The sequence below is a fragment of the Callionymus lyra genome, chromosome 18 (assembly GCF_982586985.1).
Source record: "Callionymus lyra chromosome 18, fCalLyr1.hap1.1, whole genome shotgun sequence".
Taxonomy (NCBI): Eukaryota; Metazoa; Chordata; class Actinopteri; order Syngnathiformes; family Callionymidae; genus Callionymus; species Callionymus lyra.
The window spans coordinates 18,406,169-18,430,537 of record NC_141835.1 but is presented as its reverse complement, the minus strand read 5'-3'; the positions used below and the strand labels follow the sequence as shown (position 1 = coordinate 18,430,537).

Below are 24,369 nucleotides of genomic sequence, written 5' to 3'. Positions count from 1 at the left end.
TCTTTGTAGGACTGAAAGCATTTCATTTAAAATTCTTACATATCAATAAATGTACTTGACCATTTTCTTTACAATGTCTAGATCTTTTTTCCCCGTCAGTAAGCAACCTGGGTAACATCTTTATTTCCCAAAGGCAATCTGCACCTCATACTAAAGCCAGTTTCTCTGTTGAGCCAATGTTTGAGTCTAGAAATAATTCAATTGTAGCAAACTATTGTTTTTTTTTATTAAACTTGTGTTAGTTTTCCCATTTTTTCAAAGTATTCTTTAAGTTAAGTATATGAAATCCCAGTGAATCATAAAACATAAAATGTATAGTCCTTTTTATAATATGTGATGATATACTTCAAGGACATGAAAATCGGAAATGGAAAATAAATTATAATGAAGTCAAAACATTATGTATTTTGTCTGAATGCATCAGACTCCAGCCTCTTTAATGTAATAGATTTGTATTATTCCTTTAATAAATATAGAAAAATATATATATTTTCTATGAAATAATTTTACATTTTTATTGTTGTTTTTTTTTTTTTAATCTTTCACAGAGATGTTAGATTAAATAACAGTGTAGTCTTGGAGCATGTTTTTATTTCGATTAATGCCAGGGTTTGTTTCCTAATGCAAGTGGTAATGGTAAAAGATTCATACTAAATGCAACCATTATCAAGGTTTTCAAGTCGCATTTTCCCACTTCAGAGTTGCTTTCTACGGATTTCTTTTTTTATATTGGTTATTATTACAAATGTTGAGAAGTTTTTAACGTGTTTGATTACTCAAAAATGCCCTGTTAAAAAGATTTAAAGGCTGGTCGGCCATCTCTGGACCAAATATATGTTATAATAATAAGTGTTCTTCAAACTTTCCTTAACAATATTAGAATACATTGGCCCCCTGTCTATAGTTATGTTCTGAAAACTCCCAAAAATAAACAAATTATTCATATTAGTGATCGTTTAATGTTTCACTATTAACATTTTTCCACACTTTATACACCAACATGACATTCTTAATGATTACTCACCCCCTAAAATATTGTGGGGTGCAGTGGGGTTAACGGTTATGTTTATCTTCAACTTCAGGATTTTACACAGGTCAGTGAAGGTGTCATGAGACCGTCTTGGATTGGCCGAGTTTGAAAAAAGTGTGTGTTGGTTCCCAGTTAAGAGGGAACAGAGTGAGAGAGGTTGCTTTTGTTGAGCAGTGCAAGATGAGAACTGCTTGTCCGTGTTTGGCTTTCGCTGTGGTCTACAGCAGAGAGTGCTGCGGCTATCAAATAAAGTTATAAAAACTACACACTCTCTATGGAACATTACAATATATTACAGCTTCTCTGAACATCCCCATCCCCACCCTTGTTTGTAATGGTGTTTTGCGCAGAAAATACTTTTTCTCATTTATTATATACTGTACGTATACACTGGAGTCCCTTAGACAAGAATACAAAACAGTGATTTATACACTAGAATATGGAATCATAGAATTTAAACATGCAGTAATGGTTAGCAATATATAGTATATGGCGAGGGGCTTCTGTAGACCCAAAATGTTGACTGTGCTGCAGAGTCACTGCTTCAATATTACAGAATCTGGATTAGCAATGAAAGCAACACTGGTAAACACTGGTGATGAACCAGGAAGGAAGTAACAGCTGTGCTGCTGACTCTTTGTTAAAGGAAAGTGGGTCACAACTTAATCCTAATCTTTGCCATTATGGTAATCCAAGCGCACACATTGCGCCAGAATTTGCTGAATGGCAACTGAGGATGCTTTTCTGGCAGACGGCCTCCTGGCATGATGACTTTACTGGGGACAGGGTTTTGGGAAGCGCCCCATTGCTTTTCGTCCTTTTCCTGTGAGGGTATTGAAGAGGTGGGTGGGAGGGGGATTTAAAAGAGCTCCAGATCATGAACCAGAAAACACATCAGCTCGAGTCAGGTCAACTACGAGCCGCACAGCAGATAGTGTATGGAATGCAAGAGTCGTATCTTTGTTCCAAGATTTCCACAGTGAGTTCATAGCTCTACGATTTGACCTCTGGCCTCAGCGCTGACCACAGTGTGAATCACGCTGCTGTGGTCAGTAACAACAATGACACAAGTGACAGATTACAATTCCCAAAAATCATGGAAAAGCTTAGATCAGGAGTGATGGTTGTATGAACCCAGAAGCCACGGCAGCTGCTGCACCGAATTAGAGCTACTTTCAACCAAACAAACATCATAAATAAAGTTTTGCTTGGGAAGACATAATAGGCCGCGACTCTGAGAGGCACCTCATTTCAGTTCAAACACCTGCAATCAATCTACCCGGCACATGGTCTCCCACTCAGCAACACAGACACAAGTACACCTAAACACAACGTTCACACACACACACACTGTTGTGGAGGCACTCAGGCGGTAAATAAAAGTGACAAAAGGCCTCCATTCCAATCTACACGTGCACAGGCTCGGAAATATAGAGGTGCCCGCAGGCTTCTCACACATCCAATCGAAGAGAGAGATTTAAAAAGGATATAACTGGAGCTGTGTGAGATGAAGGAAGAGCGTACAGGACCAGTAAAAAAGAAGGAGAGATGGAGGGGATGAAAGAAAAAGAGCAAAGGGAGAAAGAAGCAATGATCTGTGGAATAGACCAGAAGGCTTTTATATCGATGGGGAAGAGAACAGGTGGAGAATATGGTCGGAAAATCTTCAAATGTTAAGATCAATAAGAATATAAAAAGGCATGTCATGAATCAAAAGTGTCTAAGATTCTATAGTATGTGAATTTCCCCTCAGTACAGTCAATGGCATCAGGTATCAAAGAAAGTTATAAGGTTTTGTGTAAAAAAATATTCTTGTTATTATAGTTCTTGGATACAGAAAACAGTACTTTAATGTTTATACTGAGTCACATGATAGTCGATGAATTGGAAACCATATGTAAATACTGGGTTCCTTTCAGAAAAAAGTGGCTTTTTCAATGTAGATTTACTCACACCACTGGGAAGAGTAAATACAATTTGTAAAACAATATCCAAGCAGACATAAATCCAATCAATCAATATAATGGACTTTAATAGAAAAAGAACATCCAGCTTTGCCTTTCTTGAGTCAATTTTTCAATCTCTATAAAGGAGTGAAGAACGGGCACAATAAAGACAGGTCGTGTACATAAAGCTGAGTATGTAACAGTTTCATAAATAAAAAAGCAATGCCCGGCCTTGTACTGAGTTTTCCTATAATGGCGAGGTCTGGAGCGGTAAAATATGGACCTACTAATGAGACGTGTTCCAATGTGATGGAAGTAAATCAACCCTAACAGGATAAGCACTCACTGCATGAACATAAAGCTTGTTTATGGTTTACATCAAAACCTGACACATATTAAGCACAACATACAACAACCAAAATGTTAAAGATAATGCAGACAATCCAAACCAAAAGCTTGTGTTTGATGCACTAATACATTTTGAGATGGTCCAGCCATCCACACATTTTCCATCACATAGCCAGAACTAGGTCATGATGTGGGGGCTTGTGTTTCCAACCGAATCTCTGACAAACATTGCTGGCACAAGAATTTTAAAGTGTCTGGCTCCTAGCGTCTGAGGTAAAGGTCAGGGATGTAGCGTGGATGTGCCAATGAAGTAGGGAAAAAAGAAAGATATCTAAAGGATAAAACAAAAATTAAATCACCATTTGAGCAGAATGAGTATATTTAATTCAGTTGTTAGCTAGTTCATTATTTTATCATAATTATATATTTACACAGCTCTTATTTCATATCTTTAATGTAGGCTTTGGCGACAGACAATTATTTTAGTCACTTTTGATATTTGTCAAACATCAGAGGCGAAACACTTTTACCCAACGCCTTATTTCTTTGTATTGTTCGCAGGGCTGGCCACTTAAATGTCCCAAGGCGTCACAAACAAAAATAGTTAAGCCTAATATAATTAAAAAACTTGTTAAAACAATAAAGTCGGTAAGGTTTGGACAGAAAGCAGTTGGAGGAAGAGAAAAAAAAGAGTGAAGCACCATACAAAGAATATGAACCCAATCAACACTGAAAGAACACTAAAAAAAAAGCCTAATGACAATTGTATATTAATATGAATCTGTTGTCTTGCGGGATAACGTTGTGTAAATGCAGACTCTTCTTAAAATGTTAACTAGAGTTGTGTGCCAGAATATGCAACCGTTTAAAATTCAAATTGAACCTAAACTTTGTGTATTACATTTTTATGTAGACAACCACAACTTAAAATACCAGTAGAACCTGTTTTTCAGGCAAAGAAATGGCAAGGGTTAGTATAACCAGACACAAATCAAATCAATTGCTGTGAAAGAAAAACCATGGAAGCTAAAATCTTTTAAGGCAAACAGAGAAAAAAAAAGTTAAAGTTAAAAACAGAGAGTGACTAATGATATTCAAAATATTTTGCTTGTTATAAAGCCTGTGAATAGACAAAAATCACCATTTAAGGAGGTGTTAGACGATCTTATCCACCTGTCTAACATGCCGCAAAAGGAGAAAGAGAAACAAACTTTCAAACAAGCAGGTGTGGAGGTCACAGATGCCATTAATCATTGCAACATAAACATTATATTTACTCCTAACTGAGGCTCTCAGAAGTTCAACCAGCCGGGATCAGTGATCCAACTATGAGCAACGAAGAGTCAGAAGGTTCCGGAGGGAATATTCAATATCAATTAACTTTACCGCGGACCGTTAATCTTACATCTGTAAAACATGAAATTATACATCCCATAAATGGTTGGACATGAAACTGGGGGCAAATAAACGCCTAAAAGAAACACTTTGGTTACAGGAGGAGTGATCTCGCAGTCCAAAATATCACCAGTTGACATAAATGAGACACGTCTCTCTCAGGAAATATAGCTGGCGATTAGGGCTGTGATATGGGGATCTATACCATATATTGCGATACATTAGGAGCAAGGATATATTTTCAGTATAATCCGAAAACCTGACTCAAGCGTTGCAGAATTTACAGACCACGTGACTATTGGGGAAGTCGTTACTGCTTTTTTTGTCAATCGAAAAATATGTCAGAATATCGGCTTTAAAAAAGCTGTTGGAATCAAATGTATCCTCTCAACCTCAGTATCTTGCAGTTTAATTGCAACACAAAAATGAACGCTGAGAATATTACCATGTTAATAGCAAATGAAAATATATATATATATATACTGTATATACTGTAAATAATATTTTTAACTGTAAATATATCTTAACACCCCCTACTGCGATTGTTTACATATTTTTTATTTCAGCATATAATTAAACTACTGTATATTCTTCTATTTCATTAATTATTTATATTATTTTAACATTAATCATGTAGAAAGTAATAAATGTATCTCTATTGACTCAATGTTCGTAGATAATTCACAATCATGAAACAAATATGGATTTTAAACCTGCTTCATATCAACTTATTTGACTAAACGTGCTATATTATAATTTTTAATGTTCCTATTAGGCATCTGCATATTCTTTACATACCAGAGCGGTAATATGAATGAAAATTAAATTACTAAAAGCGAAAAACACAAGTGTTTCTGAGCAGGTGTAGACTTTTAGTATAAGTAGCTACGAAAAGATCAGAGCTACTACCATTTTAATTAATGCCAAAATACCTTTTATACAAGCAGGTCACGTTTCACTTCTGGTGGGTAATGGAGAAAACACAGCCATGGATAGACATAGATTTGGGGAACTTAATTACACAGACAAATCTTTAGAGGCCATTGACCTCATCTTTAACTTTAAATTAACAATGTGATGTCGGCTTGACAAACTGTAAACATTTCTGATTTGATGATCCCAGAGTAATTAGCAGCAAACCGGTGCTGGACTTGTGGTTTGTGCCTGATCGAAGGATGCGACGCTGCAGCCAGAGGAGAGCGGCGTGGAAGAAAAGTGCCAGGTTCAGCACATTCGTATCACACTCCAGCAGCTCTGGAGGTCAAAGGAACAGCCGACTTGATTTACTGTGCGGACTGGAGGTAACGGAGGTGCAGGAGGGAAAAAAAAAAAAAAGCTGAGGTAAGTTCACAAAAGGAGAGGACAGGGGGGTGAATGGCGGAACGTCTACAGGGAAAATGAAGCAATAAGGTTGTGAAAACGCTGTTGAGAATAGAGGAGAAGACAGAAGAGAGCATCATAATAGACAAAAGAGAAGGAATGTAGGTTATTGATCAGTTTGTGATGAGCAATAAATCACACGGCGGAACGAGCAGCTCTGTGAGCGTGTATAAAGGGAAGAGGGGGATGAAATAAATAGAGGAGAAGGAGATGGTAGGAAGACAAAGAGAGGATGAGTGACCGTTATTGACAGCCAGCATGGCTAATTGACCCTGGTCAGGGTGGCAGGAGTGCATTGTGGGTAAGTGGGGCGGTTGGCCTTGGGGAAGAAAGCAAGAGGATCTAGGCTAATGAACATGCTGCCAGGTGTGTGTCACTGCAGAGGAGGAGGACGAGCACATCTGCTGTTCCCACGGTAACAAGCAACATCCACCTTAGTCACGGTTCACGGTACATCCACGAGGACTCCAGAGAGCGTGTCCTGCATGCGTGGAGACAAATAAAAACAGACAACAGCACCAAAAAAAAAAAAAAAGAGTTAAGAATTCCTAGGAATTGACTGTTGAATCTGCTTTTAGTAAGGAATTTAAAATTCTTTTTTTTGAGTCATGCAGTCAAAAATGATAATGGAAAAAATAATTTATTGTTCTGCAGGGATTGTTATTATTTATAGTTGGATTTTAATCATTAGGATTATGATAATTTGTAAAAAAAAAATGTAAAAAAGGATTCATACCTCAGAAGGTATAGCAGCAATAGCTTGATATAATGTTATACAATTTGTATTATATAACAATTCTATATATTTTAGCTGTTTATTTTTTTTGATTGTTATAGCACTTTCTGACCCTGGTCTAGTAAGGCGCTTTACAAATAACTTTTACTTTACTTATATAATGATATTTTACATGTTATATTATATTTATATTCTTCACAATGCAAGTAAAACATGTAATGTTTACTTCTAAAGGATGTTATTATTTTGTAACCGAGAAATATAAGCTGATTTAATGAACAAACACAACTCCGGTTAATCGTTAAGTGGTCCTTCCATGGGTTTGCCATTAATGGGGATCTTCACTGTCCAGCCGCTGACACAATGACTTATCGATTTACAGGCTTATTGATCTGCAAATTGATTAATCGCGGCTCTGTTCGTTTCCATGGTACGACTCGTACGTTCCGTGAGATGGATTACAAAGGAAACTTCTAGAAGTCGTGACATCCCCAATGAGGCATTGACAAGTCAGCGTGTGAAAGACATAGCTATATACAGATATATCCATATCTATATATATATATATATGCATGATGGGGGCTTCCGTTCTCTTGTCACCGTGATATTCCGTGTATGGGATGTGTCTACTTTCACGTGGTTTCTGACACCGCTGCTGTCTCTATGCAGCGCGAGGCAGAGAAAAAGAGCAGGAGGACACTTTCTCTTCGCTTCTTCCCCGGCAAAGTGCTCTGCTCACTCTTTAAATATTCACCAGCCGGCCGACACGCCGTGGAGCATATTTGACTATGGGGACCTGGGCTGGGTTGGCTTTTATAAGCTCTCCCAGTGTGATAGAGAATCCATTTACTATACAGCTGTAAAAGGCCATGCATGAGAGTGAGGAAGGAGCATGTACATTGTAGAGTCTGATCTTATTACAGTCAGTTTCCTGCGAATACATTATCTTATTTCAACTTTGTCATGAGAACCCTTGATAGTCGGTGATCATTTCATCAATAGTGCTTATAGGAGGCAACAACCAGTCTACTAGGACAGTATCTAAGATCATCTATTTTCAGTTTGGATAGATCAAGTACTTCATTTTCTCAGCTTAATCTAGTGAAAAGGGAGGGGTTTCCCTTACCCTGTACTTGCCACTCTGCTACCACACATGCTCTCAGCTTTGGGACTGAGAATTAGGTAGAAGACTGCTGGGGTGTCTCTAGAGAAGAGAGATTTCCCGCTACTCATTATAATAGAGAGCCTTGCAAGAATTTTCGGAATATTCTTAACTGGAAGGAAGAAATGACTACACTTGATAATGTCTCACTTGAAGCGAAATACTTAATAGCTCCCTTCAGAGTGCAATCAAATATTATAGCATTTTTTTGTATATCTTAGTTCGTCTCTGCTTTTGACGCTTACTTATAATAATAATCTGTATACTGAATGTAAGAAAATAAAGTCTTCTGAAACTATAAGAGTTTATTACTTTATCATCAGAATTTATCATTTCATACTGTGTATCTTATAATACATCCAACTTTATATTAACTTATATATTGTAAGAAATTCAATACAATATTATTTCAAATTGTTATTGAAAGAAGATGGGTACAAACAACATAAAAATGAAACCAGGGTGCACGGTGGCACAGTGGTTAGCCTCAATCGCCTCACAGCATGAAGGTTGCCTGTTAGCGTGTTTGTATGTTCTCCAAGTGTTGCATTGGTTTCCTCCCACAGTTCAAAAACATACAAAGGTTCATTGGGAACTTGGGGAAATCGTCAGTAGGTATGAGTGTGTGTCTGAAGTGTTGTTCGTCTTAGTGTGCCCAGTGAAAGCCTGGCGTCCTGTCCAGGGTGTCCCCAACCTCTTGTCCGAAGGAACTGGGATAGGCCCCCCTGCAGCCCCCTTAAGTAAGTAAGTAAGTAAGTTTTATTTGTATAGCGCTTTTTCAGACCAGGGTCACAAAGCGCTTAAACAATCAAAACAATATTCAATGAAGTATATACTTTAAAGGTCAAGATAAAACTGATAACACAACAGGAGTTCCAGAAAATCAAGGAAAAGCCTGGACAAATAAAAACGTCTTAAGATGTTTCTTAAAGGAGTCAGTAGACTCCATCAAGCGCAAAGAGAGAGAGGAAGATCATTCCAAAGCTTAGGAGCAACAGCCTGGAAGGATTTCTCTCCTCTGGTCCTGAACCGTGTGCGTGGAACCCTCAGAAGATTCTGATCCACAGACCTCAGAGCCCGAGCTGGGGTGTAAGGCTAGATCAGATGAGTGATGTAAGGAGGAGCCTGACCATGATAAGCTCTGAAAGTAAGAACCAGAATTTTAAAGTTGATCCTGAAAGAAACTGGAAGCCAGTGAAGAGTGTGAAATGTGAGTTCTTCTACTTCTAAGACATGAAAACAATGAAAACATTTAAGGGATTAAGTGGCATAGAAAATGAATTGATAAAACGGAAATAAAAAGGAAATCAAGAAAATCTCTGAAACAGTGCTTACCTCTGCCAAGGAGATCATTTCAAATGACATAAAAAACATACTATATAAACACACGCACTGTTTCAGGATTCTTGTTGGCTCATGGCAGAACACATTCCCCAACTGGAAGTCAAACGTTAACTTTGTGGGTGGTATCACAGTGTTTTTAAGCACCAGGCATTTAGACCTATAACATTTGTGGAAGTTAAATTGTTTTGATGATTTAAATGTGGGTTTTTTTCATGGGGTTTTCTGCTTCTTTGCTATATATCTTCATTGAGAAGTGCACCTGAGATGCAGTGGTTAATTTCAAAGCTCCTGAATTTGAAGTCAAAGAAGATTCCTTACTTAATCCAAATTAAATTAGACAACCCTACACAATTTAAATAATCTGTCTTTAGGCCCATTATCAACATTTTCTTAAAGTTTTTTTTCTTTACTTTGTTGCTAAACAGACATTTTAAACAGTACTCTCTCTATGTTTATGATACCTTGGCTGTTTTGTTTTATATTCTTTTATTATGCTTGATAAAACACTGACTTATTTCTAATGTTTTTCTTATGTATGAACATGAATCAATTTGGTATATTCTGCTGCCTTCTTCTGACATATACAGTCCAGAAATAATGTTTAAAACTAGAAGACAATACAGTCCTGGCCTAAGAAAAGGTGGAAACTTCTCTGTGAACAACATATCTAGTTTCAAAATAAGAATCACCCGTGTGTTAAGTAAACATAAAAAAGTACAATACAGGATATATGTGAACAACATTTCTGTTGCTGGATGTAGAATAAATTAAATAATACTGAATTTACATATAAAGTAGTATAATTATTCCGTATGAAAATGCAATCAACTACAGCAAAAGCAAAAGTAGGAGAGGATATAAAGTAGATATGGAGGTAGGAAGAATAAAAGAAATATAGAAGAATAAAGAGGAGGCGATTAGAGAGGACGATGAAGAGTGAGGAAAGTGGTGAGAGACTGTGTTTAATTATTCAACACTACCCATGTTCTCTATTTATGGGCCTTTAGAAGCAAGCAGACAACTTTCTCGCCCCGTGTTATTCCTTTCATATACACACAGAGGACCTCATGAGTGGAGTACCAACTGCAAGAAAATAAGATGAAAAAACGTGATTACATATTGATGAGTGGGATGCAAAGCAGCGAGTGTGAACGATGTTGAGTGGATGAATTGACTGGTCAAGAAAAACAAGGGTGCTGCACTGCCATGGATATGTCAGTTGAGAAAGGAGGGGAGAAAATATAAGAGCTAAAATTATCTTTTCTCTGAGGCTGCACGTCTATCACTAGGCCTCGGCCAAGCCGGTTTTGCTGACTGAAGAACTGCAACAAAGGACAACAACCTGGAACAAATTTTGGTTTAATTGAGATGGGATTTTTGAGAAAGAGAAGGAGAGAGAAAGAGCATTACGCAGCAGATTGGTATCATTTTACTAGACTAGTGGTAAATAGAATTGTGGATAAACCTGTTATCTCTTGCTCACAGGCATTCAGCAATGCAGGGGTATAGAACATTACTCTCCATTACCAATACAGTAAAAGACAGCACTGGCAATTACTTCCACTCACATACATAAAAGGCAGGCATGCATGTTTGAAGACACGTGAACCATGCAACTCTGAATTCATTATTCACCCGGAAGACAGCAACTGCAGCAGAAGCGCTTACATGAAATACACTTCACACAGCAGCCAGCTAGATTATAATGTCTATATATTTTTATTTTAATCCCGACTCAAATGGAGAAACAAAATGATGAGAACCTAAAATAGTGACGACTTCTGAAGACAGCATCCTAGTGCATTGTGACTGATCTGATTGGTTGATTTGACAACAAGTGTTGGGTACTATCTACCCACCCTTTTACCTTGTGTTGTTCTTTTATTTTCCCAAATGTACATTTTATCTCTGGTATACAGTGGTTTTAAGCTTCATCTTAATATATCTTGGGAAATTAATGAGTATATCAACGCACTTTCTGACCCCAGCATAGCTGAAAAATCATCACATAGTTCACGAAATGTGTAAATCAAGCATGTCAACCAAATTTTAAAGGAAGTTGAGGTTTGAGTTTGAATGTATGCTAGAGGTTATCTCTTCCTTATTACTCCCCATCATCAGTGTTACAAACTTCTTTCAGGGGTTTAGTTTGGAGCTACAGTGTAATTACAGTTCATTTATAAAATGAGGGCAACATTTATTCCACTTAATAGACTGCTTTATTACAGATGTGGCTGTCATGCCAAAATAATGGGGAAAATACCACATAAGTAACAAGATCTTTTTTTGTATAAGACCAAAATGTTCCACAGGATATTAAAGTATTAATAAAGCCATGGCATTCTAAAAATATATCGTTTTATTTTTTATAGTATATATAGCCATGTATTAACATGTTCTTATGATTATGGTAATACAATATATATATTCTAAACTCTTTCCCGGGAAAAAAAAATGACAAAAAGGACAAATAAAAAGAAGGAAAGAAAGAAAGTAAAAATAATAATAAAAAAAATACACCCCATGATTGCACTTGCCTATAATTACCTTACCTTTGTCTACTTGAATAGATAACTGCCCAATGAAAAATATGTTTATATGAACCTCTAATTCTACCCCTTTTCTATAAATATCCACTAAAAATTGACGGCTAAAGTGAGCCTTTGCCCAAAGAAAAAGGACTAGAAGAAACCAAATGCAGCAGATGTTTCTCTGGTGAGGCTTAAGAGCTCATCTGAGAGCTACACAAATACGCTTGTCTGAGGTCACACCTTAACCTACAGAAGGTTAATTATTAAACGGCACGGGCCTTTAAATATCAGCACCTTCAGACATATTTATTGGTGACACAGACAGAGCTAGAGAAGGCAATAAAAGGAAGTGCAGACAGGAAAGTGGAGGAGGATGTGAAGACGAGGAGGTGGATAGACCAACAGCTGAACAGTTGGAAACGTCTGATTCTAGCAGACAGCATAAACCACAAACCACAGTGATGTCACAATAACAGAAGCAAGCAGACACTTCCTGTTTTCTGAAAGCAACACAACCCTTAGACGAGTTTAATTACGTATCATAGATGCATAACAACAGAGGCCGGACCTTTTCGGGACATTTAAACTGTTCTACATCTCTCTGCAAAATTCAGCAAAAGATTCAGATTACATCAGGCCGTTTGCGGATCTTACCTTGTAGACTTGCCCATAAGTGCCATTTCCGACAAGCTCCACCAACTCGAAGATGCCGGCAGGATCCTAAAAGAAACAAATGCAGGAAGTTGGTCAAAGTCATACTGATAACTGAACCCACAATTGTGTACAATCCATAATATCTAAAAGGCATGAAAATAATTTTGTGCATCTGCAAAATGTTGTTTTTTATTGAATTATTACATGGAAACGTTTTCGGCTTTTTTGTTACCCAGCACAAAGGGGCATGATGGTGTGTATGTGTGTTGCAATTTCAACTCTCCATAAAACAAACTTTTAAAAGGTGTTATAAATCAGTTCCTGGTGATATATCTTATGCCCCTGTGATGTAAAAGACGATGAGAAGTGTAGTGCAAGATTGTTTCTTCAGGCCAGCTAATAAATTCAAACCACAGTTACAGGGTTTCCAGGAGAGAAGCAGCATTTTACTTTCTGACTACACACATGCACCCCACTCCGGCCACTGTTGCTACGCTGTTCCAACAAAAGCTGGTATTCACCCTCCTCTGCTCTGGCTGGTGCATCCAGTCCCTCACATTTTTTTGTCCTCACATTCCCTCTTTCACTCTTCATCATTAAGCCACTCATCCAGGACTTAGTATTTCCTTAATGCACCTCCATTCCAATAGAAGTCCCGAAGCGACTGTGACACTTTAATCAGCGCCTGTTATGACTCTTGTCGTTCCTGAGCATCCTTGCCATTTAAAGGTTGTGTAAGCTTCACATACCAGCCTTTGTTGTGACTCATATCTACCGCCCTCAGTTTGAGTACCTCACTAAAGCAGTATTTAATTCAAATAAATAATAGTCAACACTCAAATAATGTATAAATTCCTTCTCTTTCTCAGCTCCTGCAGTTCTGAGGGCACTGCCCGCCCCTCCCCTCTGCTTCCTCAACTTGTTTGTTGAAGACCAGACAACATAAACTGTTGCTTCTTGTGTTGCAGTATGTAAGCGCTGTCGTAGTGCAGAGCTTGCAATAAAGTTTTATCTATCCATCTATCAAACACAAACTCTGGAATGCAATGTCTAAAGACGCTGGATGTGTGGATTCGAGCCGCAGTTTTGACTTGAAACTAAACTTAATCGTACACAATGTTTTCAATGTTGAGTTAGAAATTGACAAAAACATACATTAAAATCATCTTTCTTTTTTAACCCACAGCCCTACTTCAGCGATCCGAGCAACAAAGTGAGGATTGTAATGGTATGTATTTCTAATAAATTGGATTATATAAACGGGAATGACATTTTTTTTTTTGTTTAATATTTGATCGCAAGATGTTTTGTGATGTGACAAAGCCAAGACCCATTTAAAAAAAGCTGTGAATGTATTGTTTTTTTCTCTTGTCCTTACAGTTCTCACTACTCACTCATTGCTTTTCCATTTTTCTTTGTTTTGCCTTGTCAGTCTATGACACTTTCGTTTAGTTGAAATGGCAGATCTGTGAATTTTTGCCTCATAATATACAAACTTTAAAATCTCGATGATATCCTGGCTGACTTCTATCAACCCAGCATTTGCTTTGACTAGCTAGCATAACAATAAATAGATGGCACGGGCAAACCAAATCGTATCTTTATGTAGAATTTTCCAAATGTAGGTGAGGTGTGGAGAAGTAACTGTGCAGTTTTTGTCAAGGAAAGGAGGCAAAGCTGCTGAAAATGTCAGACAACACATTGGCATTAGAGAAACATAATTGTACGGTGGCTCTAAAGGGCAAACAACAATCACAAGCACACTCAATGTCACGACATGATTGCATTATACAACCAATCTTAAACAAACAAAAGCAGATATAGACTTACTATAATTACGTTCTTGACTGTTTTTTTTTTCTTTTCCTTTTCATTGTTTTGTAAGACAATAGAAATGTTTGAAAAGAACAAGAAAAAAAACATGACATTTTGTTGCTTGGAGACATAAACAACAACAAAGATGATTTATTTTCAAAATAACCTGTATGATCATGTTCTTTGCATTATTAACAAGTTGTTTTCAGTGTACTTCCAAAAACATCACTGTTGTCTTCCAAGACAATCGCTTCCCTTGAAACAGCTTCCCTTCCGTGGAGCTCTGTTGCGTTTTGTATTCAATTTCTTATTCCTCCTTCTTTCTGTCCTTTTTCTGTATCGCTTCCTCTCCCTGTCTGTCTCTCCACGTTAGATTCTGCGGATCTCAGCATAGCTGTCGAGCTGTCAGCTGCTCGCCAAGACATGCCTATGTGCTTCCCTTGTTGTACTCCTTCCTTCTTGTGTTGTTTTTTTTCACATGGTTGAGTTCTGGCGACATAGTTGACTCATTCTTGTACGTTCAGTATACTAACAAGCCAAAAGGGATCCTTCAGATGTTCTTATTAACTCGTTTTATTCTATATAAACTAGGGATAGACCGATAATCTGCCTTTTGTGGCATCGGCCTATTTCATAATCCGACAGCCGATAAGAGCGCTTGTATGACGGCTAGAGCACACATGTATGACTGGTTTAGTGTGTGTATGACTGGTTGAGCGCGCAGCAGAGTGGTTTTAAGCAACAAAAAAAATATTTGAGTGTATAACTCGACAACCAAGAGAAACTCGCTACAACCGGTGGCAATAATCTCACTCCATATATTTCTCATTTCCCCTGATCATCTGGAAAAGTCGCTAAATTTGTGGATACTCATTTTTTATTTATTTTTTAGAAATAAAGTCGCTAAGATGGTCTGAAAAGGAACTGGGAACTCAAGAAAACTGCACTTTTTGTTTTTGTTGTTTTCTAAAACAAACAATGTTGATTTACTATGATGTTTAATAAAATATCCATAAATATATTTAAACAAAGTTAAGTGTTGGCGTTTTTATCACTCAAATAGGTTGCCAACCATTCTTTACAATTTTCCCACACAGCATATTAAAACATGTCCAAAGCACAGCTTTCCTAATAATACATGAATTTATTTCCATATAAAGCTTATATTTTACTTCATAGAAAATCTGAGCATGCACTTTTGTCATGTTACCTGCTTGAAAGCTAGCTCAAGCTACAAACATTAGCATAGAGAGTTCCAGCACATATGAGACGTGCTCTGGCTGAAGAGAGAACGCCTTTGCTGCTCCAGTTCATACGTGTCCTGAAGCCAAATGTTAAAAAAAAGAACACAATATCATTTATATTTTACAGGCCACTTGCCGAATGCGAGCGTGTGTGTGCGTACGCGTGTGCGTTCACAGACACGTATGCAGTGCAGGCTTCCTCATTACCGGATACATGGGTCCTCTTCCAGGATTTTGTGTTTCCAACGTCACATGACATCACTGACAGGTGATGAATCAAGGTATGGGTTTGAGCTACAAAAAAATCTTTAAATTTGAGTTGTTTAAGCAGGATTAGGAAGCCAAAGTAAAACACTAGATTTGTCTTATAATTAAATATTTATCACTTAATTAGATAGAGTATATTGTATGTTATATATAATTGATTTGCTCTGTTGCTTATGTAGGCAAAACACAAGATGACCCAGATGCATGAATGAAACACATTTCAAATAACAACATTTTTGTATTTCAATCAAATTATAAAAATGTCTGGATCCTCTAAACTAAAATAATTCAAATAATTGTGAGTATTTAGCTCCATGAACACAAATAATCTTGTCATTACAGTTATTTTGCCCTAAATTTCAGACATGTAAGACAAAACAATTAGGTCTTTATTCATATTTGGGGGGGTAGGACCAAGCGCTGCCCCTTAGGATACAGTGTATTTTCAACACTGTTACTAAGTGGGAATAGCATATGACTGACATACATTTGTTAATAACAGATGTCACATTCATGCAAATATAGACAACATCCATTCATTTTCTCATGCTTATACTCCTAATTGGTCACAGTGTGTGAAGCCTATCCCAGCTACTCGGGGCAAATGGCAGAGGATACCATGAACAGTTTCCCCCGGTTTATCCCAGGACACGCATTAACGCACACACCTATATTTAGGTAACCTCTGAACGCGTTCGTATTAAGTAAGCCAACAGCAAGTTGTGCTCTGGAGGAAGCCTAAGGTCAAGTGCGACGCTGAACAGAAGATCGTGGCGGAGGAGAAGCACAAGCCATTATAAAGAATAGCTTTTAGAGTGCCTCGCTGCAATTTCTGAAAAAGCTACTTCAATATTTGAGGACATTTCCTGAATGCTTTAAAGAATCTACTCTCAGCCAAAATGGTAGACTGAATTCTTAACCTTAATGCTCCCTTAGTTGACAGTATGTCAACCCTAATCAAATCATAGTTTAATTGGCTCACTTGAATAAAATAAACAATTGTGTACTTATTTATGAATTAATGTGTTTTTAAATCGTCTGTCGTCTTACGGATTGCTCACTCGTGTTGATTTGAGTGTTTCTTAAATAGATGTTGGGCCTCTATTGTACTCACCAGTATGTGTCTGTTTGTACAAAACTCTCTTTTCATTGACATTTTTACAATAGAAAATGTGCTTAAGCCCCGCCCACTGCAAACACAACAGTTTTACTGGAAGTAAAATCTTGTTTAATATTACCATCACCCACTCTGCTGTGATTGGTCAAGCATCAAGGTTAGTCACAGCATGTCATTAATCCTAAGAGCCTCCACCACCAAGGGACTCGTTGTGTAAACAGAGCAGGGTGTGATTACAGCTGGATGGAAGTGTTTTGTAACCTCTCGTTTGTTGAGATTTCAGGGAAACTTTATTAAGTAATTCAAAACATGGTCATGATGAGGGACTTACTGCATCTTGGAGAGGTCAGTAAGGGAAGATGGGTTCTTACGTTAGTTGCCCTTTAGGGAGTTACCACGATATCAATACAAGAAAAAGACACTGATGTTTTCTCAGAAGTTCATATCCAATGACTCTATCTCTATGTCACATTTTCCTTGCATCAGGGGATCCAACAATTATTCCCGTGTTGAATGCAGCAGGCGACTGTTTAGATGGAACTCCACAGTCAAGTGAGCTGGATTGAATTAGAGACGTTAAGAGGATGATGGGCGTCATGCCAGGATGAGGTTTTTACTCTTTCACTTAACAACACAACGAGATGCAGAGGGAGGCTCACACACGCACCCCTTTACATCTCCCGTGTGTTCACACCGGTCACCTGTTAATCACCGATTTACGAGCGTCCAAAATGATACTCGACTCCCGTTTGTTCTCTGAAGCTAATGGACCTATTGCAACTCAACCTAACCTGCCATCGAGTGATTCCACACCTTCCGTCGTTTCCTACTCACCTCAGCCACTTTCTCCTCTGCCCTCTTACTTATTGCATCACTCCAGCTAAGTAAATTCCATCCCTTGCTCTGGCCAGCACTTCAACACAAGAGACGGCACGTAGAAAGGCCTCAGCTCCTATTATGGGATTGTTTACATGCAGATAATTCCCTCAAGTATTAAAGATCCACCGAGAGTCAGAGTCAATAGTGAGAAAACATTCACGCTAACCTTATTTTTAAACTGTTTTTCGCAATGCTGCACTCAAAAAGTAGCGATATTTTTGCCTTTGTTTACCAAACGAAATCATAGTAACTGGCTTTATACAGTGCAGAACCAAAAACATCAAGTCTCCAAGAGTATATCACTTCTCTCTTTTATTTTAGATAATGGTTTATATTGAAATAAGAAGAAAACAACAGGGGCCTTTCAGAAGTGTGCCTACTTTAAATTGTCCTCATATTTTATTCTCAACTTTGAATCGTAATTATCAAAAACTAAATGTTATGGATTCGGTGATTTTAAAATCTTCTATTCAATTTTACAATGCAAATGAAGGTAAGCAACATTTAGTGAGAAAGCACCAAAAGTTACCCATAAATGCAGTGTTCTTGTATTGTTATGAAATATCATACAATTCTAAATATCTGTAAATGTGACAAAACTGTAAAGATACTAAATAGTAAGTTTGACGTGCTTTTTTCTACGATAATAACTTTCATTTTGGGTGAACTATTACTTTAAGTTGCTTTAAGTGACAAACCGAGTCTTGCTTTATGACATAATTAAAAGACCGTCAGCTTCCATATCAGCAAAGAAATGACAAGTTGCGTGAAAACGTTTATACTTATACAACCATGGTGGTTCCTCATTCAGTATATTACCTGTCTGTATCACAAGGATGACGGTTTATCAGGTGGAAGTTTTCAGAATATGCTCCGTAAAAAAAGTTTTTAATAATGTTGCAACCCATTTTGGATCTGATGCAATCGGGTCAAATTCATAGATTAAAACTTCTGACAAAGAAGTGTATCGTAAAACAGCTTTTCATCTGATAAATCACGACTTGCATTTAAAGAGGAATAGATCATAGAGACTAGAAGTGAAAAAGCTCCAAAAACTTTGTTTCTCAAGGGAAATTTAAATAGTTCCTAATAGGGTTGTAAGGTTATCACAAGAGGCTTGTACCGTAGTTAAAGAACCAAAAAGCATCTAAATTTGCATTATAAAACTTGAATCCATTGGTTTAGAAGGAAAAATATATATTTTTGGTTTTGCAATCGAAAAGCTGCTTCTGGAATTAACTTAAGTTTGCATTATCTTGCATTTGAAGTTAACTGGAGCGTATTTAATATTAATAAAATAATCTGGAAGATCAGAGACTTTTCCTTTCACGTCGGTGCACTAATGTGCAGTCGTGTTCGGTGTTGCACTTCAAACGGCAACATTTGGAAATCAAAGTGAGAAAGAGAAACGCTGATGTCTCGCCCTCAAAGTCTGAACATAAGCTTTGCTGTATGCACAAACTACTGAAATGAAATGCCGTTATTCGGGGGGAAGTGGGTTCGGCTTGAAGTTCCCTTTAGAAGACAGACGATACAAATACTTAACACAAGTGGAGACTATTGAGTAAATGGTCATATTTATTTGTAAAACAAAACTGAACTTAAAGCTGTCAACAATTGGCTTATTACTACCATCGTTGTCCTGAATACTACGCGTCAAATTTTGATGAAACAAAAAACTAGACGTTGTCGAACATACCATGGACCAACTTTATTCTAAAAGTTAAGATAAAATGTATCAACTAATTTGTCACTGGTGAAAAAGTCTACTTCTGCCACTGCTTGGTGTAATGTTGCACTGCTAAAAGGTGTGAGTAAATGTGTCTAATATGTCAATTGTCAAAGTTTATAAGTACCAAGAGTCAGGCAGAAGTCGAACGTATCAGGGTGTTTACTAACATTTAAAGTTCAACTGATGTGTTGATTTAAGTGTGTCTTTAATTGACGTTGGACCTCTATTGTACTCATCAGTATGTGTCCGTTTGTACAAAACTCTCTTTTAAATCAAATACTTGCATTAGAAAATGTGCTTAAGCCCCGCCCACTTAAAAACGTTCTTCTGGATATCAAATCTTGTTTACCATAACCACGCCCACTCTGCTGTGATTGGTTAAGTATCAATGATATGCTTGTCATCAATCCCAGAAGTCTCCACCTCCAAGGCCCTTGTTGTATAAAGAAGTTGGGGCTGTGATTACAGCTGGCTGGAGGAGGAGTGTAGCGCCTTATTACGTCATAATGGACTTTGCTATCATAACCTCTCATTCTCTTAGATTTTAGACGAAGGAGAACTTTATAACGTAATAACTTAGAGGAGAAATGGGGTGCACCATATGTATGAAAGTAGACTTATCCATCGATATTGCGCCTTACAATTATAGTCTGAGAATGATATGATAATTCAATTCACAGTGTAAAACACACAGGGCACTCTGGGAGCTCATCAGTCAATCATGTTTTTTTCTGTTAATTATATTCAACTAAAAGAAGACTATCCTTCATGTTGACTTTTACTTGTTTTTATTAAAAGTTTTTTAATGGACCATGAGAAGGGTGGGGGGGGTTCTGGCAGCCAGGGTGGACATGAGGTTGCTGGAGGCAGGACATTTCTCAGACCCTCATACAGTATATAGACTATTCATGAATAAGCTCTGTGTGAGCCTCGGGCACCACTCTGGCCTGGTTACTATGGCGTCGACGGAGGACGGCCCAGGAATGTGGCCTTATACTGAGCAGCATGGATTGAGAGGAGAGGGGGGGGGAGTGAATGGTAGTTTCCTCCTCCTACTTTAATACCAAGTCACATCGCTACCTTCACTCAGAGCTTCTTCCGAAAACCAAAGCCTTTGGCAGTCTTCATCCTCATCTCACACCTGCACACTTATCGACCAACGGCGTTCAAGGCCGCGGCTCCACTTCCTGCTGCCTCGCCATCTGTTGCCGTGGTCATCCGACAAGATGAGAGTGTACCCCCCCGTACCCCCCGGACATACATCACATCCAATCAGGGCGGCTTCCAAAGCTTCTGCTCCCGTTTAGCCACATTGAGATGAGACAACCAGCTGTGATGTTATTCACACTGCAAAGATGGGATGGACATCAAAACACTCTTAGAGCGATCTTGGATTTTCTGGTTAAGTAAACGTCTTTATTAAGATAACATCCGTATCATATGAAGGGAGATATTAAGGTTTGTGGACCAACACTGGTGTTTTCGCAGTTGTTTGCAACGTTAGCTCTTACGCTAATGAGCTCGGAGCACAAGGGCGAACCTTCACTTACGGCTTCCCTTGATAACCTTGTCTCTTCTCGCCACTTTTAATGGACTGCTGCGGGCAGAAACAATAAACAATAAGCTGATCGTTTCATTCCAAGAGGTGAGACGTGACGCCAGTCAGTGTCGCTTTGCTATCTTTCCTCTCAAAAGTGTTTGAGTTTAAATTGTTTAAAACTTTTGGGGTTTGCATGATGTGTCATTTAATTATATTTATTTTTTAATGTGATCAAATTGTCTGATGGGGACCTGATTAACACATATTTCTACTTTTAAAACCAGAATAACCAGATTATTTAACTAAAAGGTTACTTTTACACTTTGAAAACCACACCATCCTGTAGCGGTTACATGTTTTAATGTTACGAAGAATTCATGCGACATCACAGACAACAGATGATCCTTCATAACATTGCATGAGTCAAGGTCCTATGCAATAAGTATCTATATAAAAATGTATTTTTCCATAAAATGCTAATTAGCATGATTTTTCAAATGACCTAAATAATCAGTATATTTTATAGGGGTGTGTATTGGCAAGAGGATGGCGATACTATATCACAATACAGGGGCAACCATACGATATATATTACGATTCTTTAGGAATAACTACATTTGTAGTATTGCTTGAGTACTTGAGTTGCAAAATGTATTTCTTCACGGAGTCTTAACTGCTTTCAATTGTCCAAACATAAACTTTAGAAGATGCTGGAGTCTACAGTATCCTCTGGTCCTCAGTCATCAGAGGACATAATGACAGTTTTAGTTAGTTTAATGTTGGTTAGTTTAATGTTGGTTAGTTGCAACAGAAAAATTAAAAAAACGCTGCAATTTGCATGTTAATTGCAAATACAGAACTCACAATAAAAACACGAAATGAAAAAACATTTAAAAAAACTATGATAAATACATGTGCATGAAAGTCACAGACAACAGATGATCCTTCGTAACATATAATGAGTCAAGGTCCTATGCAATAAGTGTCTATAGAAAATTGAGTTTTTTTGGTTTTTTTAAAGGGTTTTCCATAAAATCCTAATTAGCATAATTTTTCAAATGACCTAAATAATCAGTATATTTTATAGGGGTGTGTATTGGCAAGAGTATGGCGATACTATATCACAATACAGGGGCAACTGGACGATATATATTACGATTCTTTAGGAATAACTACATTTGTAGTATTGCTTAAGTACTTGAGTTGCAAAATGTATTTCTTGATGAAGTCCTAACTGCTTTCAATTGTCCAAACATAAACTTTAGAAGATGCTGGAGTCTACAGTATCCTCTGGTCCTCAGTCATCAGAGGACATAATGACAGTTTTAGTTAGTTTAATGTTGGTTAGTTGCAACAGAAAAATAAAAAAAAAACTCTGTTAATTGCAAATACAGAACTGACAATAGAAACACGAAATTAAAAAACATTTTTAAAAACTATGACAAATACATGTGCATTAAAGCCCCAAAAAGTAGTTAATCGATTCAAACCCTGATAAAGGGGACCAACATCTTCTCTGCTCAATCGTTTGTCTCATAGATCTCAAACCAGACTCTCCAACAAGACAACAGGTACATCGATATAATAATTCATAATTAATTCAATTCAAAAAGAATCCAAATTTTCACAACCACTGCGGAACCAAAAAACCCATAAGCCCCATCATACATACTGTAGCCAGTATTAGCTCCAGTATTTAACTCTCAGACCCAGCTGACCTACTTCCCCATCTTCCCAGTTTTTCGCTGCTTAACCATACACTCGTTTATCAACGTTTCTCCCTGGAACAACCTCTCCTTGCATTGCAGGAGGAACATCTTCAAATGGAGACCACACGCTCCGGGGAAAAGGAGCTTTAGAAGAAGAAAAAGAAAAAGGTAAACAACCTCTGCTCCTCAAAATACACCAGCCCTTGTGTTCAGCATCTCTCAGACACCCACACATTGGAGTGTATCCATGCGTGAACACCAGGATGGAGCAGATGCAGTATTTATGGCTGGTGATGGAAGAAGAAGGTTACACTTGAGCACAGGTGTGTGTGTGTGTGTGTGTGTGTGTGTGTGTGTGTGTGTGTGTGTGTGAGTGTGTGTGTGTGTGAGTCAGTATAGTTTGATCTGGAAATTAAAATAACTTGTTTTATTTTTTAATTAAGAGAAAACTGGAGTAAAATAAATCAGGTTAATAGAATCCCAGCAGGACAAGTGTTGTTTGTATAAAGCAGTGTGCGTGTGCGCGTGTGCGCGTGCGTGTCGTCCTCTCACCCTTAGAGCGGACAGGTCGATCTCGTCCAGACTCCTGGCCGGAGAGTCACTCGCCATGATGGGTCAGCTTCAGAACCAGCCACCCCTGGTCTCGCTGCACGTTGTCCCGAAGCGGCCTCTGGTGTCACGACTGTCGGGGGTCCCTGGCGCGCGCCTTATCCCCCCCCCTCTTTCTACACGGATGTACGCGGACACCCGCTCCAGCACGCGCGCGCCACACAGCGGGCGTTCAGTCCGGCTAAAGCTCACCGAGCTCCGGGACCGCGGCGTGTTTCAGTCCCTCCTCCGGGTCCATGTTTCATGCGAGAAGGTCCAGGAGTCTCGGTGGGTTTTGCGGGTTCTGGTCTCACGGAGCTCGTGGTGCTGCTGCTGCTTCTGCTGTGACAGCCGGAGACTACGCACCAGCGGGGGGAGGGGCTAAGTTTCGGTAGTAGGCGGGGCTACGAGGGAGTTCCGCTCAATTTGAATTTGATTGACATTTCGGCGACTGAAGCCATTTAAAAACCAGGTCAAATCGGACGCTATCTATTATTATTATTTAGTTATTAATTTTGAGACACAATTAAACACCAGCTATTAATTACAACAATAAAAAATACTTCCTTTTCGTATTATTATTTTTTAGTTTCATTTAAGAAAAAATGTATTACTTTTTAAAACAAAAGAGACACAATTCAACCCCAGCCATAATAAAAACAACGGTAAAAAAGAATTTCTTTGCAGGGGTCGCTTCTTAAGACGTTTTTATTTGTTCAGGCTTTTCCTTGATTTTCTGGAACTCCTGTTGTGTTATCAGTTTTATCTTGACCTTTAAAGTATATACTTTATTGAATATTGTTTTGATTGTTTAAGCGCTTTGTGACCCTGGTCTGGAAAAGCGCTATACAAATAAAAAATTACTTACTTACCTACTTACTATTTTTAGATCTTTTTTGTATTAAATAGAATAGATACACTACTAATTTTCTTTATTATTTTCAGTTTAATT

At 38.0% G+C, this 24,369-nt stretch overlaps 1 protein-coding gene across 11 annotated transcripts in view; it reads right to left on the bottom strand.

Moving 5' to 3' along the window:
* Nucleotides 1–23,755, bottom strand: part of LOC148060835 (traf2 and NCK-interacting protein kinase-like) — a 62,726-nt gene extending 38,971 nt beyond the window's left edge. For 8 of the 11 annotated variants that reach the window (XR_015709277.1, XR_015709278.1, XM_087779969.1 and 5 more), the window contains exons 1-2: nucleotides 23,382–23,755; nucleotides 12,527–12,592 (exon numbers count right to left, since the gene is read on the bottom strand). Coding sequence is in view for 9 of the 11 variants with exons in the window: in XM_087779969.1 (XP_087636095.1) it covers nucleotides 12,527–12,592; nucleotides 23,382–23,438 (123 nt within the window). In the remaining 2 variants the exon portion in view is untranslated. The remainder of the gene's footprint in view (nucleotides 1–12,526; nucleotides 12,593–23,381) is intronic. The other 3 variants (XM_087779975.1, XM_087779974.1, XM_087779977.1) reach the window with 1 other exon arrangement.
* Between the last annotated feature and the right edge of the window lie 614 nt (nucleotides 23,756–24,369).